Source organism: Paramisgurnus dabryanus, chromosome 17, assembly GCF_030506205.2.
Source record: "Paramisgurnus dabryanus chromosome 17, PD_genome_1.1, whole genome shotgun sequence".
Taxonomy (NCBI): domain Eukaryota; kingdom Metazoa; phylum Chordata; class Actinopteri; order Cypriniformes; family Cobitidae; genus Paramisgurnus; species Paramisgurnus dabryanus.
In genome coordinates this window covers 5,335,969-5,354,619 of record NC_133353.1, presented here as the reverse complement: position 1 = coordinate 5,354,619, position 18,651 = coordinate 5,335,969, and the positions used below count along the sequence as shown (strand labels likewise).

At 38.9% G+C, this 18,651-nt stretch overlaps 1 protein-coding gene across 1 annotated transcript; it reads right to left on the bottom strand.

The window, feature by feature from the left end:
* Positions 1–78: 78 nt before the first annotated feature.
* kif28 (kinesin family member 28) lies at positions 79–18,388 on the bottom strand. The gene is made up of 23 exons (XM_065255540.2): positions 18,335–18,388; positions 18,003–18,194; positions 17,613–17,816; positions 16,345–16,380; positions 15,826–16,053; positions 15,590–15,744; positions 15,350–15,461; positions 14,756–14,823; positions 13,920–14,062; positions 10,323–10,444; positions 9,534–9,624; positions 9,379–9,439; positions 8,259–8,382; positions 7,964–8,126; positions 7,586–7,689; positions 7,401–7,508; positions 6,666–6,952; positions 5,683–5,817; positions 3,381–3,547; positions 3,188–3,285; positions 2,901–3,039; positions 2,515–2,651; positions 79–1,355 (listed from the first exon to the last, which is right to left on the bottom strand). The coding sequence occupies exons 1-23, from the start codon at positions 18,386–18,388 to the stop codon at positions 1,197–1,199; spliced, it is 3,087 nt and encodes a 1,028-aa protein (XP_065111612.1). The 3' UTR covers positions 79–1,196.
* Positions 18,389–18,651: the final 263 nt, after the last annotated feature.

The window sequence follows — 18,651 nt, the reverse complement described above, 5'->3', positions numbered from 1 at the left end:
ACACATAACTTACTGTATTTACTCTTTCGCCGCCAGCGGTTTTTTTTTAAGAGTTGAAGTTGCCAGCCAGCGCCATCGTTTTTCATGATTTTCACAAAAGTTTAATGCCTTCCAGAAAATGTTCTTCTTTAAACATACAATATACCAAATGAAAGAACTTTCTCTGCTTTAAAAAAAAACCTTTCATCCTACCTTCAGTAGTTCTTTTGTAATCAGCTTCTGAATATGGGTAGGTTTCTGCAAAAACACCACATTTTGAGCAAATAGATAATTCAATTTTTGTGACGGACTTTTCATAGAGATCCCATTCAGAGTGATCTTTAAAACAGACACGGACATGCAGCCGCTTGCCATAGGGCAATACTTCCGGGTTTAAAAAGTTGCGGAAGGGCGCCACCTGGTGGATAATTGCGGTATTGCGGAAAGCCGGAAATACTCATCATTGGCATGGAAGCGTTTTCTCTTGATTGACGAGATATCTCGTCAATGGCGGCGAAAGAGTTAACTGTCTGCTATTTAATCATAACTATATACTTCTGTTTAAAAAATAGTTAATATTTTCCCACTCTGAACATATTTTAAGATTTTTTTAAATCAGTGTGTTAATGATTCGAGAAGGTAAGCAAACATTTGCCCAACTGAAAAAATTAATTGTGTAAATCTTGTAATCAACAATAAGCATGCTCATAGGTCTACACAGGTTCATTTGGGCTGATAGGTTTAAGTCCCCTTGGGAAAAAAATAGTTTTTATTGTTTATGTATCTTTGTGGTGTTTTAATATACTTAAAGACAAACCATGTGCAAATTCATCAGTATGAGTATTTTCTCTATAAAATTTTCCAAAGACAAGGGGTTTAAAATTGCCCTTGTTTCAAACGTCAGAAACATGTAACCAATCACAGTTGAACGAGTGGATCAGGAGTTTGAGTAATCAATACGGATTTAACAGTTATGTGTTAGAAACTGCAGAATGTAGCATCTATTTACAAATATATCTATGGTCTGAGGCGGTTACTACTTCGCATATTCACAGCTCCGTGTATATTAAATAAGGCATAGTTTAGAGTTACATTCAAGCCGTTTTAAAGCAAGAAGAAATTACTGTCACATGAAAAAACTTTTACATACGCTATCATGATGCTCAGAGATCAGTTTTAAGTGATAAAATTACCGACTACAGATGTACTTTAAGCAGTTAGGACCAAATCCCTGACTTTTCTCTCTTTCTGCGCACAATAGCAGCCACATCTTGTTTAAGAGTCGTGACACACTGTTCCAGATGCTCGGCAAAGTCCTTCAGGAGATAAGCATGTTCATCCACAAACAGCCTGAGCCCCAGCAGATCTGCTTCTTCCTACAGAGCCATAAACACAATATGTAGATATATATATATGATCTGAACACTTACATTTGTATTACAATCCGACCATATTCCCATGTCAACGCATATACAGTCAAAAAGAGTTCTGGTATTTGCATGAATAAAATTATTCTGACATTTATACAACCCCTTCCACACCTTAGTTAAAGGAACAGTATGTAAGAAATTTATATCAATTAATCATTAAATTGCCCTGAAATGTCACTAGACATTAAGAAATCATTTTCATTTCAAATACTTATATCATTGACAACAGCGGTCCGGCCAGGATATTGTCATTTAAAAAGTGGAGTTGCAGCCCTCAACTGATGTTTATGTTGTCGTTTGGTATATTGGCCACCAGTTGTGTGATTGCAGTACCAGTTTTAGCCACACGTTTTGTGATTGCAATACCAGTTTTGGCCACAATCCTACATACTGTTCCTTTAACTTCAAATTCAAGGACTTTCCAGGTCCAATACCCTTAAATTCAAGGACTAAATGTGGGGACACTTTTTAAGTGAGAGCAAGGTTACATCGTGTTATCTTTTAAGATACATTGTTACAGTTCCCTTTCGAGGGAACTCGTGCTGCGTTACTGCGGTGACACTTTGGGGACGCCTCCAGGGGTAAGTGCGTCTGAATGTGTATATCAAATTCAACCAATGGTGAGGCTTAACGACAAAGACAGGGTGACGCAGAAGCCAGGAAGTATATCGCTATCTGAAATATTGCCAAAGGCGGCGTTACAGGGACGCAGGAAGTATGGCAAGGGAGACGCAGCATCTCGTTCCCTTCTTAGGGAACAACATACGTAACCCGAGATGTTTTTATGTGTCAAACACAATTATGCAAAAAAATGTTTGGTATGAATCAACATTCGCATACAGAAGATATAAGCATTTAAAGTGAACAGTTAAGCACGTGTGCTTAAACAGTCTAGAATGTTTATGATATTATCCTACACTACACAGGGAATAATACAGATGTTTTTTTCCAGAAAACTTCTTGCATAAAATAGATTCAAAACTTCCCAGGGCCTTGAATTTTTCCCCCAGATTTACAAACTTTTAAGGATTTCAAGGACACGTGGGAACCCTGAACCTGGAATGAGAGGCTTTGTTGTCTGATGTATAGCGTGCCGCATACTCACGCTGGGTTTGTGTCTGCGCAGCCGCTGTAGCTGTCCTCTGACGGAAGTCATGCCGTGGTAAAACACTTTTAAGGCTTTGGCGAATTCAGCATCGCAGCTGCCTCTTCTATCGTGTCGACCGCGGTTATTTTCCACACCTGCAGCCGAATAACACAATGTGTGTATGGGTGTGATCTGTCGAGTATGTTAGATGCAAAAGTGTGTTTATCTGCTATGTGTGCACGTTTCGGTATTTTTCATGCTTGCTGTCACAATACAAATTGAGAGATGCTGGGCTCAGATTCAACCCTTGTTGTCACCTGACCACAGATCATGATTACTGTATTTTTATTTCTTTATAATGTGACCAAGCACTCGTGTACCACGTGACCAAACCAGATGCTCACCATTTTTGGCTGAATGAAGCTGGTCTCTCAGAGCGCTGTTTTCTTTCCTCAGTGCTGCATTAGCGTTCCTCAGCTGTTCCAGGTCCTGATGAAGGGCACGCAGAGATGAACTTAGGTGAGATCCTCCGGTTTCTACAGCCTAAATAGAAATAAACAATCATTAAGGTCAGAAAGAATGTGTTATATGAGAAAGCTTTGACTTAAATGGTTCTTCAATGGCATCACTGCAAAGATCCATTTACAGTATGTAGACATGTATGGTTTTGAGGTGTACTACAGGAACTTACCAAGTTTTCTGATGCACTGATCTTGTCTATAATAATGCTCTCTTCTTCTTGGGTCATCTTCACCCCATCCATAAAGGAGACTAACTCAGAACATCCCTCTATAAGCACACACATAAGAATAGCTTATAGGAGTTCAATAACCCTGTGGTTTATTTATAATACAGTTATTTACAGGTGAAAAATTTGAACTGACCCTGCAGGCCCCACAGCTCCAGCACAAGGGCATTGCTCTGTAAGTAGTTTAAGAGTTCCTGTGAGGTTCTCAGTGCAGTAAACTGAACTCGGTGATCTAGCAATGGGTTCACATTGTGCCACACTGCTGGGGAGTACAGAGGCTGTGGACAGTCAAACATCTGGAACCTGTTAATATGAATCAGATGTTTGGTTGGACTTCAGTAAACCTGTAATATATTGCAAGAAAATGTGTATTGGTGTAGCTCAGATAGTAGGGGATTGCTTTAGCAATGCCAAGGACAAGGTTTGATTCCAAGGGAACACGCATACAGATAAAAATGTATAGCCTGCACTGTATGTCGCTGCCAAGTGCATAAATGTTAAAGAGCACCTATTTCATTGCTTGAAAAACGTTATTTTGTGTATTTGGTATAATACAATCTGTTGCGTGGTTTATGGTTAAAAAAACACATTATTTTCCACATACCGTACAATTTTGTTGCTCCAGATTTCCCTGTCTTCTGAAAGGCACGGATTTGAAAAGCTGTGATTGTCCAGCTAATCTGTACGTTGTGATTAATCTGAATACCTCTGACGTTAGCCAGAAATGTGACGCTCCGTACCATGTTTAAAAGATTTGCTCACAATGCAATGCTAACAGAAGTTAACTTACAGGTTGAGGCCGAAGCGGGAGGAATAATGATAATGTCGGTCTTGTCAACATTACCAATTCCAGGAAGTAAACTGTTGCCTACAATCCGTGTGTTTGTTGTAGTCCAAGAAACGAGATTTATGTTGGAGACGATAACTCGCGTCATAGTTTACTTTGGGGTTTGTACCTTTTGCGTATCGTTAACATGAACTACAGTAATACACACCAATGGAAATGTAAAAACGTGATTCTGAAAATAAGTGCTCTTTAAAACTACTGTATTAAAAGCAGACAACACAAAGGATCTGATTTTATAAGCTGATTTTTACATCATCTTGCTCTTAAATTGTTTAAAATGGCTTGAATATAAACATTTTCAAGGTTTACAAACGTGCAAATGATAAACTTTCTATATAAATAGTTATTTATTTCTGAATTATGCGTATTTGGCCGATTCTTATTTATGCATTTTTTATGCACTTTTCCACATAAATATTTTTTTCTCTCTTTTGACTGGGTGGGCCAGCCGTCAATCTAAGTGGGCCAATGCCACCTTTGCCCTTATGTAGCCTCGCCACTGATTCGTATTTAGTAGTAGTCATACTAATTCAGTGTAAGATGAATAATTTGTGAACCTGGACCACAGAACCCTAAGTCATAAGGTTCTGAAATTGAGATTCAATCATTTGAAAGCTGGATAAGCTTTCCATTGTGTATAGTTTGTTAGTATAGGACAATATTTGACCTAAATCTGGGGGTGTAAAAATATAAAATTATTGAGAAAATTGCCTTTAAATTTGTCCTTAGTGTAACACACATTACTTTGATAAATCTTTGATTTATTTACGGTAGGAAATTTACAAAATGTTTTAATGGAACATGATCTTTACTTAATATCTTAAGGATTTTTAGCTAATTTGTACTTGTACCCATACAATGTATTGTTGGGTATTGCTACAATTATACCCATGCAACTTGACTGATTTTGTAATCCAGGCAGGGTCACATTTAGTGCAGTGGGTAGATTTTAGCAGCATCTAACGGTGAGAATGTGAATTGCAACCATCAGCTCAGTCCGCGGCTCAACCCTCCCTTTCAAAACGCATAGAGAAGCTACGGGAGCCACCACTGGACAAACATGTCATCGTCTGAGACAGCATACTGACAAAAGATGCTCTGTAGAGCCGTTTGTCCGTTTCGCCTAGGGCTACTGTAGAAAAATGGTGGCGCAAAATGGCATGGCGATTTTCCGCGGTTTATGTTGGTAAAACGACTCATTCTAAGGTAATAAAAAATAATGTCTGATTATATTAGATCTTTATATACCACTGATAATTGTATATAGTATTAAAAACTGTATAAAAATGTAAACTGATATGTCAAGTATTTAGGGTAAACTCCCCTTCCACTTGAGCAATAGCAGGAAACTGCAGGATCCTTAAAGAGAGGTCACACTAAACACAGACGATGCTTATAGAAGACATTTAGTCCTGAAAATGTAATTTTTGTTTTTTGTACATATTTCCTGTATTTTCTGTTTGTATCTTAATAAAATAGATTGAAAAATAAGTATGGATGGACATTAAAACTCTGAAAATACTGGCATTATAGGACCTTAAGATAATTTGGGTAATGAAATAATTAAAGCAGAAGCAATGACAAAACTAACCCGATTTGCACGCCTCTGTTTCGGGCCTCTTTGACCCAACGCAGGCCACAACACTGATCTAAAACCAGCTGAAAATCCAACCGCTTCCCAAGAAGCTCTGATGGGTCAATAAGGATGTCGTCTTCACCCAGAGGCCTGCAAGATAACCACACCAGTAAAAAAAACATTGTCCTTGCTTGATCTGAACACTATTGTGCAACAAAGTGTACACTAATTATTTTGCAGACATTATTTAAAGGAATAGTCTACTCATTTTCAATATTAAAATATGTTATTACCTTAACTAAGAATTGTTGATACATCCCTCTATCATCTGTGTGCGTGCACATAAGCGCTGGAGCGCGCTGCGACGCTTCGATAGCATTTAGCTTAGCCCCATTCATTCAATGGTACCACTCAGAGATAAAGTTAGAAGTGACCAAACACATCAACGTTTTTCCTATTTAAGACGAGTAGTTATACGAGCAAGTTTGGTGGTACAAAATAAAACGTAGCGCTTTTCTAAGCGGATTTAAAAGAGGAACTATATTTTATGGCGTAATAGCACTTTTGGGAGTACTTCGACTCGCCTAAAAAGTCCGCTCCCCTTCTCACTCTCATAGTGGGAGAGGGAGGGTGTTACTGCGCCGAGTCGAAGTACTCCCAAAAGTGCTGTTCCGCCATACAATATAGTTCCTCTTTTAAATCCGCTTAGAAAAGCGCTACGTTTTATTTTGTACCACCAAACTTGCTCGTATAACTACTCGTCTTAAATAGGAAAAACGTTGATGTGTTTGGTCACTTCTAACTTTATCTCTGAGTGGTACCATTGAATGAATGGGGCTAAGCTAAATGCTATCGTAGCGTCGCAACGCGCTCCAGCGCTTACGTGCACGCACACAGATGATAGAGGGATGTATCAACAATTCTTAGTTAAGGTAATAACATATTTTAATATTGAAAATGAGTAGACTATTCCTTTAATTAAATTAATTGTTACACACAATCCCATGGGGCTACATGGCACTAACTGTGCCTGTAGTATAGCCTCTTCTGTTCCCTCTGGTCCCACCACTTCCACCTGCTCCTCCAGAGGTATGCGAAACGCCAGAGACTGCAGCCACAGGTGAGCACTGCCCAGGTGCAGGGGTTCAAGTGGGTCCCAGAACGGGTCTCTGTCCCGGGGAAGAGGGGCTCTATCTGCCCCCTCACCTCCAACCACTTCCTGCTGGTACACCTCTTCCATCAAAAACTTGCGGTTCACAAACTTAGCCTTGGACCACATCCATACCTTAAAAACAGAAATAGTTTTTTATTTGTCTTTTAAAATAAACATTTGTTCTGCTACTGTACCTATACACTCCCGAAACTCCCTCTCAGGTCCACCATTCGGTTCAAAAAATCATTAAGGTCCTAGATAAAATATGAAGAGCTCAGATGCAAAACCCTTTGTGTCTGACATGTATTCTTGTAGATGAGTATACTTTGTTTTATTTACAAATACTTATACTTGTAGGAAAAAGTAAGTACACAACTCCATGAAATATATCACACTATGCAACTGTTTTTATTTTATTTTTTTAAGATATTTTATTACAAAAATCTTACATATTGTGGCTTTAAGGAACCAAAAATGGTTCTTCTATGCCATCCCTGTAAAGAACCTTTTAATCACCTTTAGTTTTAAGAGTGTCAGGAGCACATTAAAATGCAGAGAGAAGCACACGTCTGCATCTCACCTGCTTGCTCTCCACAGACGTCACTCTCACAGCAATTTCCTTCTCTAGATCGTGACCCTTAGAGTCTGACATCGCCAAGTTCTTTATTTCCAATTTAAATTCAACTCCCTGAATAAAAAGAATCACCATGAAGTCATGAACATGTATTATTGCTTTAAATTGATTAAATGATTAAATAAAGTCACCTTTTTTAACTCTTTACTCATTTGATTTGCTTCGGTCACCATGGGCATCAGTTTTATGTAGTCATAGAAGACAGCCAGGAGACTGGGATCAGTCTGGTTCGGCTCTAGAGTTACACAATGTTTCATCCCAAACAATTAACTAAATAGTCCATCTATATATTAGTGTACTTGTAAATAAACATAAAGGGGCAGTTTCCCAGACAGGGATGAGTCCTAGACTGAAATATTTTTTTTAATGATGATTACGCTTGCATGCGCATCACTGCCGTACAGACAGTAACAACGCGTGTGTCCGATGAAACCAGCTATAACAGGAAATACATTCATAAAACCTTTTAATGGGATTTGTTTAACACACACACACACACACATACATACTCTGGCCCTGGTCATCACACAGAGACTGAATGTGGATGCCCTCGGCCGCCGCTAGCTCAGACTGAAAGTAGTCATAATCGTATCGGCTCCAGTCCTCTACCGAACGCTCCGAAGGAAAGCCAATAAACAGGTAAGTGCTGTTCGAACCAAGGACGAGTCGATCCTTGAACATTACAGAGTAAAGACAGAGGTTCAAACTAAGCCAGTTGTTGTTTAATATTATCACCTAAAACTTACAATATTTATCTGATTTCACTATAAATATGTTTATAATTTGTGCAGAAAAAAGTCAAACCAAATGCTGCAGCTCTGTGATCTTTGATACAGACATCCCATTCACAATGACCTTAGATCCAGAGACGGGTGTAATCGATACTTTCCTTTGGTGATTTGAGAACACAGCATGTTTGTCCTGGATGCTAAAGACAAACAGCATTATTCACAGATAAAAGATTCATTTGCTTAAAATAACTAAACACAAGGTCACGGTTCTGGAGCAACATCAACACAGGAAATAATATTTAATGAGGCTGCAATGTTGTATTTGCATGATGTGAATCATAAAAAAATTATGATTATTAAAAATAATGCAAAACCAACCCTAACCCCACCTATAAACCCAACCTAACTGGGCCGAAAGCAGACTGTACTATCAGATTGGAAACGGCTAAAAAAAAGTGTTATAAATGTTGGCACAGGGCTAGTTAAATGTCGGCCCGCGGGCCAAATGCGGCCCTCCAATTATCTTTATCCAGCCCGCCGGTCATCTTTGTCTGATTTAAAATCAGCGTGGTTACTTTTACCTTTCCACTGTACATGACAAATTAAATGTAAATTTCATTACGAATGCCACTAGGGGGCGAACTCCGACCGTCGTGTCTAGATGTAGTGTTTTTATGAAAGGCGGTTTAGCCAATATATCTTAAATATATTAAAAAAGAAAACATGAAGTGCCATTTTAGTCATTATGAGAAGACTGACAATATGTTGTGAGTACTTGAAATGTAACAATTTATGAAAGTTAAACAGTTATAAACAAAAGAAGTTTAAGAGCTCCACATGTGTTGATTATTTACACTTGCAATTTTTGTGCCATGTTCATAGTTGAACTATTAAAATTTGGTTCTTGCAAACTGCAAATGAGCAATATGAGTTTTCAGTAATTAAAAGGCTTTAATTCATGACCTATAACAAAAATATATAAAAATATAACAAAAAGTTATAACACATATAAAGTAAAAGTGAAAATATATAAAAGGTAAAAATAGGGGTTAAAGTTTGGCCCGCATCATATTTACTATTTTAAAATCTGGCCCTCGAAGAAGAGTAGTTAAAGACCCCTGGCTTACAATATTAACATGTCCATTGTCAAACATGTCTCTGTAGTCAAATCACCTATCCTATACTTGACTTACCCTAAACCCCTAATGGAGAGAGCTCTGGGTGAGTTATCTGCCAGACCTATATCCCAATCACCTATACACAGGAGAACATAAATGAGATGTTATATTTAATTAATCTTCAAATTGTGACTTGTATGATGTCATCAACATGAGACATATTCCCTCACCATCCTGAATAAAAAGCTTTACCACGCCAGACAGCTGAGCGTCCTCATTCACGTTCATTATGTATGGATGCATCTGCATCATCCTTCGTTCCTAACATGAGCAAACAGAGCAGAGAAAACATACTGGAGATGGCAGATGTCCAAAAGTAATAACACATTCAATCTGATATTACAATAGTATTATTTTAATCACTACCGCTTCGGCTGGCTGTTAAGTGATGGTTATGTCAGTATGAATTTCTTGCAAAATGTCCTATAGTGTTGAGGTCAGAGTACTTTTAAAGGGCACATATTATGCAAAATCCACTTTTACAAGATGTTTGGAAATAAATGTGTGTTGGCAGTGTGTAAATAAAGCAACCCTAAAATGAATCCCCATTGAACGAAAGCAGTCTTATTAGACATGCTGTTTGGATTCTCTTGTTAATGTGATATCACACTGATAAAGCCCCACCCATGGCCACTGACTGACTGGAAAATTTTAACCAAAAGCTTTTCCAAATGTGTTTGTTAGCACGTTGCAGCACTATTGTGGTTAAAGATACTATTATTCACAGGAATCAGATCTATTTTTCACCAAAGGCACTCGCTGTCTGTTGGTAAGGAGCTGTAACTCATTTGCATTTAAAGGTACACACACGAAATCCCAAAGAATAGGTGCATTTTGGACACGCTATTATAAACGATCTGTGGGGTATTTTGAGCTGAAACTTCACAGACACATTCTAGGCACTCCTGATTACTTACATTACATCTTGTAAAAATGGGCATAATAGGTGCCCTCTTTACCTGTGTTATAGTGGCATACTGCGTTTCCCAGTCTTTGAGAGCCTCCTGAAGATGTTGTTCCCACAATGTCTGAATAGCTCTGATCTGCAGCTCATTATGAGTCAGCAATCGTCGCAGCTCCTCTATAATACAGCATTGAAAATAGATTAAGTGTACTTCGTTTTACAATCTTAAAACTAAAAGAGTTGCAAAAAGAACCATTTTTTAAAGAAGCTTTAAAGGGGTCATATGACGTTGCTAAAAAGAAAATTATTTGGTGTTATTGTCGTTTCTCTATCCCCCGCCTTTCTAATTGTTCTGAAAAATGGTGTACTGTGATTGGCAAGATACCCAGTGCATTGGCCCAATACCTTAACGTATTTTCCGGACTTTAAGTCGCACTTTTTTTTCATAGTTTGGCTGGTCCTGCGACTTATGGTCAAGTGCGACTTATATGTCAAAATTAATTAATACTGACTAACATGAACCAAAGGAAAACATTACTGTCTACAGCCACGAGAGGGCGTTATATGTTGCTCCTGTAGCCTACCCCTGAAAAAAAACTGTTAACTGAAACATTAACTTAAAGGCACACCGCAGAACTTTTTGGCCACTAGGGGGCGCTAGACATGTATTTTTCACGCCTAGCGCCCCTAGAGGCCACAAGCGCCGCAGCACTGTCGCAAAGGAAAAGAACTGGCCAACCTTAAAACTAAACTAAAAAACTAAACCTTTAAAATGCTAAACGATCAACATTTTGAGGCATCAGAGAGAAACGCAGTCATGTTACAACTATCTGATGAGGAACTCGTGGCAGAAGCCATTTCTCAATCTGAAGGTTGCAGCATCCGGATGTCGTATTTCTAAGCTGCATACGTCATCAAGCCTTATTTCAGAATATTAACAATTACAAAGTTGACTATTATACTTAGTTAATCGTAAATTGTTGCAGTATGCTTATGACTTGTGAATGTAATGCTCAGTTTACCTTAATAAACCAGGCTTGATGACGTATGCCCCCTTCAAATTTGATCTCCGGAAGCTGCAGCCTCCCAATTGAGAAACGATCAGAAGTATTTCCTTGCCTTTTTCCAAAAAAATATTGTTGCATCGTCTCTCTCTCCCTCGCCACCAGGATTTTCCGCAATGGCGCTCGTATTTCCTCTCTTTTGGGTGAAAATTGTCGCTCCAAATCCAGGTAAACCGATGTGTTTAGGTCTGCCGTTTTGTAATACGTCACGCGAGTGACAGCGGAATGCAGCAAATGAGGAAGAGAGAAGAGAGAAATGCTCGGATCTGATTGGTGAATGAATAGGGTTTGGTGAATGAATAGGGTTTGGTTTTACACTGTGTGAGTTTGAACAAGTTTGACTGCTATAGTATCCTGGATTGTAATGTAAATACCAAAGACAGTAAAAGAAAAGTAAAAACATGAACACGTGAATGCAGCATCTGAATACAGGGAACTATATGCAAGATAATCGCCGTCATTTATAAAGAAGATCGCATTTATGTATGAATCAGGATCGTGCGTTTGTATAAAAAATTGCCTTAAAGGGGAATCGAACCAGGGTCGCCCATGTCATAGGTCCGTGACACTAAGGGCGCACTCACACTATCCAAACCAAACCGCGCTCGGGCGCGTTTGACCCCCAAAGCATGGTTTGATTGACTAGTGTGATCGCTCTCATCCGTGCCCGGGCGCGGATTGATTAATCGCGCCGCGGCCGGGTTGCAGAGGTGTGCCGGAGCGCGGTTCACTTGGGCTCAGGCGCGGAAGGCTGTGGTGTGAGCGCATTCGCGCCTGAACGCGATTCAAAAGGTGAAGACGTCAGTTGCGCGACCACTCACCTTCATCTGCCTCCGTAAAAACCTTTTGATGCACGCAGCGGGGTTACGTGAATGTCCGAGCTGCACTCATGACAAATGAACTGAGCAATATGATGACATGTGAGAGGGCTGTCTGTAATCGCGCACCAAACGACTCCGAATAAAAAACACAGACTTATCATTACGGTGGGTTCCAGTGTTAAGAGAGAGCTTTTCTTCCTGCTATTTTTAAAACAATCGCATCTTAATGACGAAAGCGCGCCCGGACTCGGATCGATACAAGTACAGTGTGAGTGCGTGCATCTGGGGGAGTAGGGAGGGGTGACAATCGCGCTGGGGCTTGGTTTGGTTTGGATAATGTGAGTGCGCCCTAACACAGTGCCACAGAATAACATAATAGAAGTTGCTCTCTACACTCCTTAAGTAGCCTCCAGCAAAATTCACGTAAAAAAAATTGCGTGGAGGAAATGACGTATGCCGTAAAGCAGTCGAATTTTGTAGGTTTTTTTGTGCTCTGGTTACTAACCGAAACCCTAAGTTTTAAAGTACGAGTAAAACCGATACACACCCCGTCAGGCTATGGTAGACATGTCATTCAACCTATTTAAAGTCGATGTACTATCACAAGGGTCTCGAAAATGTATTATGAAGGTTGAAAAATTACATGGTGTCGCTTTAAAGACTTAAACAAAATGCCCCCCAAAAAATTAAAATTTTCGGAATAAATGCGACTTAAAGTCCAGTGCGACTTATAGACGTTTCATTGGAAGCACGTGATACACGTATGGATCCGAACCTTACTTCCGGTTTCGTTTTTTTAATGGTCTGACTAGTTGCTAAACTGATCTCTTGAACAAATGCCTCGTCGAAAAATAACAAATGTTTTGGTTTCCTAGGTAATCTATGTGTTGTTGTTTTTTGCTTGTTATATACATAAACTACGTTTAAAGAACTTTGTTGTTATTTATTCTTAGCGGAGTTTACCGGAAGCTACGTGCAGCCGCTTGTTTATGTTGTTACTGCTGAAACGGTCTATATATGTTTTTTTCCTCTTCATGATAAATTTTTTGACTGATGCGACTCATACTCCGGAGCGACTTATAGTCCGGAAAATACGGTACGTGCGTGGGGGAAATGTTTCACCCCTTACCAGGTTTGGAATATTAGCTCCAAAAGAACAGTGTCTCCACGACATGGCGGAGGCAACAATACAACAGCCAGAATAAAAGTCAAGCCTTTTTCTTTGCGTATACATTTGTGCGTTTTTATGGAAACCTTCCCACACAGTGATGTAGATATATGGGGGCGTGTTTTAATAAGCCGTTTTATGAAGGCGTGGACGAGCCTTCTCTTTTAGAAAGAATATCTCTTTGAGTTTGAGACATTAATCTTTGCGACTTTACGGTTCTTCTATATGCTAACAGCTTTAAACACTCAAAAGACAAGGAATAACATGAAATCACATCATATGACCCCTTTAACATTTGAAGAAGCTTTCTGTTTCACAAAATTCTCTTTGTAGTGGACAAATGTTTTTTAGACTATAAAAAGGATTTTTGTTATGCACTTTATGCGGCTAGGTTAAAATGTTGTTCTATCTAGTTGATTGTCTGTATGTAGCACCATGGTTCTGGAGAAACATCGTCTGATTTACTGCACTGCTATATATGACTGAAATGACAATAAAGCTTCTTAACTTGAACCCAAAAATGGTTCATCTATGGTTCTTCTATCATCTTTATTTTTGTATTATTGAGTCAGTCTTTGTATCGTGGCCACCTCACATACTCGTTTCATCATCTGATCTGCGACCTTCTTGACCCAGTCGGCTCAGTCTCAACAGCAGTTTGGCATTCTCTGCTTTGAGCTCCTTCACTAAGCGTTCTGTAGGACTTTCATTCACCACAGCTCGATTCTGGATTCTTTTTGCCCTAAACAAATGAACATTCTGATATAGTAAGTAGTAAGACAATAAAGTCTACAACTATATGTATAATAGACTAATATACATATAGTTGTAGACTTTATTTAGTGTAGTGAATACATCCTGGGAAATAGACCATTTATATAAACACATAAGAATTAGAGGTCTTTACGGGTGCACTTAGATCCGAAAATCCGAGGTCTGACTCAAGTTTCACGTGTGCCTCAGACATGGGTCGGGTATAATATTAGCAGCATCGGGGCTCTGGTAATTTAAAATGAATGTGTTTTTGCCAAATGGACCTGAAAACCCGCACTCTCTTGCGTGTGTGCGTCAATGTCCTATATAGCGCTTGCGACATTGTGTGGCTGGCGGTAGGTTAATTTTTGTTGACCTGGGTGTCAGTTTCAAACAAATGGAGCAACTCGCCAAATTGGTTGCGAGACCACCGGGGTATTTTTCTGTCTGACTGCTGCGTGTGGGGCTGCAGACTGGATACACACCAGTGCCGATTACATTCGGGTCGGACTCAGGTCTAATTTTCTCGGGTTTGTCTCGGGTCGGGTCTTTCTTTTAAAAAAAAGTATTTATGCACGGCAGGTTTGGGTATAAAGTGATTTGGGTCATTTTGGGTCGGGTACTTTTATTTGGACCCGAGAAGACCTCTAATAAAAATACACTCGAATAAATGTAAACCAACCTCTCTGCATATCGAAGTGTAGAGAGCGACTCTTCATAGCAAATGTCAGCAGGGCTTAAAGTTGCAATCTGTTTATTAATACAACATAGCAATGTAAAAAAATTCATTGTTTCAAAGCAGCTTTACAAGAAAATAAAAGTCAATAAAAGTAGTATGCTTATTAAATATATAACATGCATACAGAATAAATCACATGGCATTATTGCATTTTCATTGTCCTTATAGACAGAAAGACTGCAATGCTACGTACACACCAAACGCGGGGCATCACGTTACTCGCTCTAGATTAATTGCGGGATTTAAGTTCGTGTCATGCGATTTTTGAAAATATTAAACTCGAGCGAAGATGCGTTTGAGGCGAATAGCGCATGTTTTCGCGGCAAACACGTCACCCAATTCACTTCATTCGCATCACCCTCTGCATCTATTCGCATTTTTGCATCGACTTTGTATGTAATCTACTCGCGCAAATTGATGAAATCGCGTTTGGTGTGTATGGCCTATAAGGCAGTAAAACGGTGTACATTTTCTTTGACAATGTGCACCGTTTTTGTGAATTCACAAAATATATTTGTGAACAATAATTTTTCTTACCATGACAGTTCGACTGTTGCCACCGAGGGCGGACTGCAATAGTTTGGTAAGGATGGAGTCCCTGTAAGGGATATGAACCACCTTCTTCCCAAGAGCCATGTCTGCTAAAGCACTATAGAGACAAACAGAATAGCACTTTATATAACCACTTTAATTTGGATAAGGACAGGCATCAAATAATCAGATTTGTGTTTAGTGTTTAGATGTTATACAGAAGTTATATATTGTGTATCCACTGACCTGATGACATTTCCGAGGGTTGTTAAACTGAGATTTATAGCTGTCCCTTCCTTAAGCCTGTCGGCTTCTGACCCCGATGACCTTTGTCTCTCGCTGCCAGCCAAGTCCACCAAGTTAATGTTAGATTGTTTGGTGATGCACTCCTTTGAGAATATCTGCAGGTGCAATGACAGACACATCTTACCGTTGAAGATCGTGTAGAAAATCTAGAAAAATCGATTGCAGTCCAGTATCACCTGTTTGAGTTGGACGATGATGAGCATGTGTGAGCGACTGCTGTTGGCGTTCATGTGCGTGGCCACAGTGGTTCGGGTGCGTGTTCCCTGCTCCATCAGCTGCTCCACCTGTACCGCATTGTCACAGGGCACCCGCCTTAAACCCTCCACGTAGAAACCCCTTTGCTGGTCCTCTCGTACCCGAAGACCACCAGAAGATCGGCTGGCCTTTGATAGGAGATCTATAACCTGAGCATGGTATATATGGTAAGTTTTAACATTACTAACCTGGATGACTGTAATCAGTAGCTGTGGCCGGTTGCATAATCAGTCTTATTATTTATGGGCTAATCAGTCTTATTATTTGGATTTAAATTAGACCAATCTACCTTTCTATGTAACATACTTTAAACAGTTATTGTTAGTCATGAAAAAAAAATATTTATGACTAACTTTTAAGACTATTCTTAAAGTTTTATGCAAACGGCCACTGATGTTTGGTCTTAAAGGTTAATATGAGAAAGAAATTTGCATGCTTACCTGTTCGTTGTAAATTTCCAACATGCTGAAAAACACCTGAAATTGGGTTGACAAACAAGATTAATATTAACTCTTTCCCCGCCATTGACGAGTTATCTTTTCAATTAGGAGTAAACATTTGCATGAAAAACGTGTTCCTGATAAGGTTTATGTTAATCTGTAATATCCAGTAGATGGCCAATTTATAAACCAACTCAAGCAAAAAGTTATTTACTCATTTTAAACTCTGTGTATGTTTTGATAATCCTTCTGAATCTGGTCTCAAACAAAATTCCTTCACAAAAATGCAATCATTTCAGCTTTTTGCAAAAAAAAGTATTTAAGAGTTTATAAGCAAAGAAAAAAATACACATATGATGAAACGTTTTTTTTCTTGTTTTGTTTGTTAAAAGCAGAGGGTCTGTTCTTTCATTTGATATATTTGTATGTTTACATATTTTATAGAAAGAAATTCCTGGACGGAATTTTTAAAAAATGCTGGCGGGCAAAAAAGTCTGACGGGGAATGAGTTAATACTAAAGGTTGTTTTTGTAGAATGCGTTGACTAGCTCTCTATTAAAGTTTGCCGTAGTCAATACATTTTATTCCTTAAAATTCATCTTCGATCATCAAAATTACATATTTAAAATTATAATTTTTTTTAAATCATCTATTCATGTCTTAAAGTAGATTAATTGTAACTACACCCTTGAATCATTTGAATATGCAGATATTAAAGGCGGAGTCCACGATGTTTGAAAAACACGTTGGAAAAGGAGACGGGCCGACTACCAAAACACACTTATAGCCAATCAAATCAAATCAAATGCCGGGTTGCGTATGTGTGGGGCGGGTATATCAACAGAAGGTCCAGATTCTATTGGGGTAGGGGCGTGTTTGTTTATGTGCTTTCAAATATCAACATTGGCTTTCAAACATCATGGACTCCGCCTTTAAATATGAATATGCAAATGAGTCCCCGCTTCCACCCGATTAGACTGCCTTGTTCAACACATTAATGTGATTGGTTATAATATGCTTGTGACATAGAAAACAGAGGCATTTAAAATCACACCGTTCTAGGAAACTAAAATATAAGAGAAAATATTTGCACATGGCTTGTCTTAAAGGATATTAAAAATAACCCTAAAAAAAAACCCTTTCAAAAAGTACGCTTTTGTATCTAAAGGGGGCATATCAGTACCGAAATGGTACACATTAGAATCTATTTAATGGGTACCACCAATACAAAACATCAATGTTTTGAACAGTATAATGTATCTACCCACCTGACATTGCCTGCTGTCTTGTGTGCTCCTGAAAAACTGAAAGAGTCTTTCACAGAGAGTGGGTATCAGGCCTTTATTTGGACCATAACCGACCATGGAGTAACTCTTTCCAGAGCCCGTCTGTCCATATGCCAATAATGTGGCATTATAGCCCTGCAGTGCATTATCAAGGATACCCTGACCCAAACCCTGAAACACATTTGCCTTTGAGGTATCAAAAAAAAACTTAGTTTAGCTGATCAATGTTAATAGTTGTGCTATATGACAGAATTATAATAAAACCCAACTTTACAACAAACACATCCATTCCTTTAATAACCAACTTTGGCTGTAAACAAGTACAAAGATGCATTCTTGTTTGAGTACAGTATAAAACCTAATGTCTGTTACCTGATCTGCGTAGCGCCCACCTGTCTCTTCAGGTACAAACAGACCATCTTTGTTTCTGGTGAAGCCACTGTGGGACCAGTAAGCGTAGTCAAAAGTGAAGGTGCGGCTGTTGGGTTGGTTGCGTGGATCTTGAATGCTGATGTTGTTGGAGGTCATTGAGATAATACAGCGACTACCTGCATCCCGTTCCCTCTACATAAGCAAAATATAAAGCATTAACAAGTTGAGTGTACTTGATCATCAAAGACAGCAGCCAATCAAAGCCTACAAACACACAAAAAAAAACATAAAACAATTTTAAGCATTACAGTATTTTACATGATGATACTGACCTTATTAAAGGGCCTGACTCGGACTGCCACTTTCACACAGTCCTTGCTTGACATTGCTTAAAACGGACCCAGAAAACACAGTGTTGTGACAGAGCGGCACGCTGAAACCTGAGCCTTACGTTAACTTTCGATCAGGGCCAAGCAAAATAAATAATACAAGACCTACTTTCTGTAAGGATCACTTTCAGTATCCATGCTTTAACAATGTATATGAATCATAGGGTTACATTTTATTGCCTTTTCTAGTTTGGATTGTTGCAATTCTCAATGAACAATTTAACATTTGATGTTCAAAACCACAATGGATATTGCAGGTG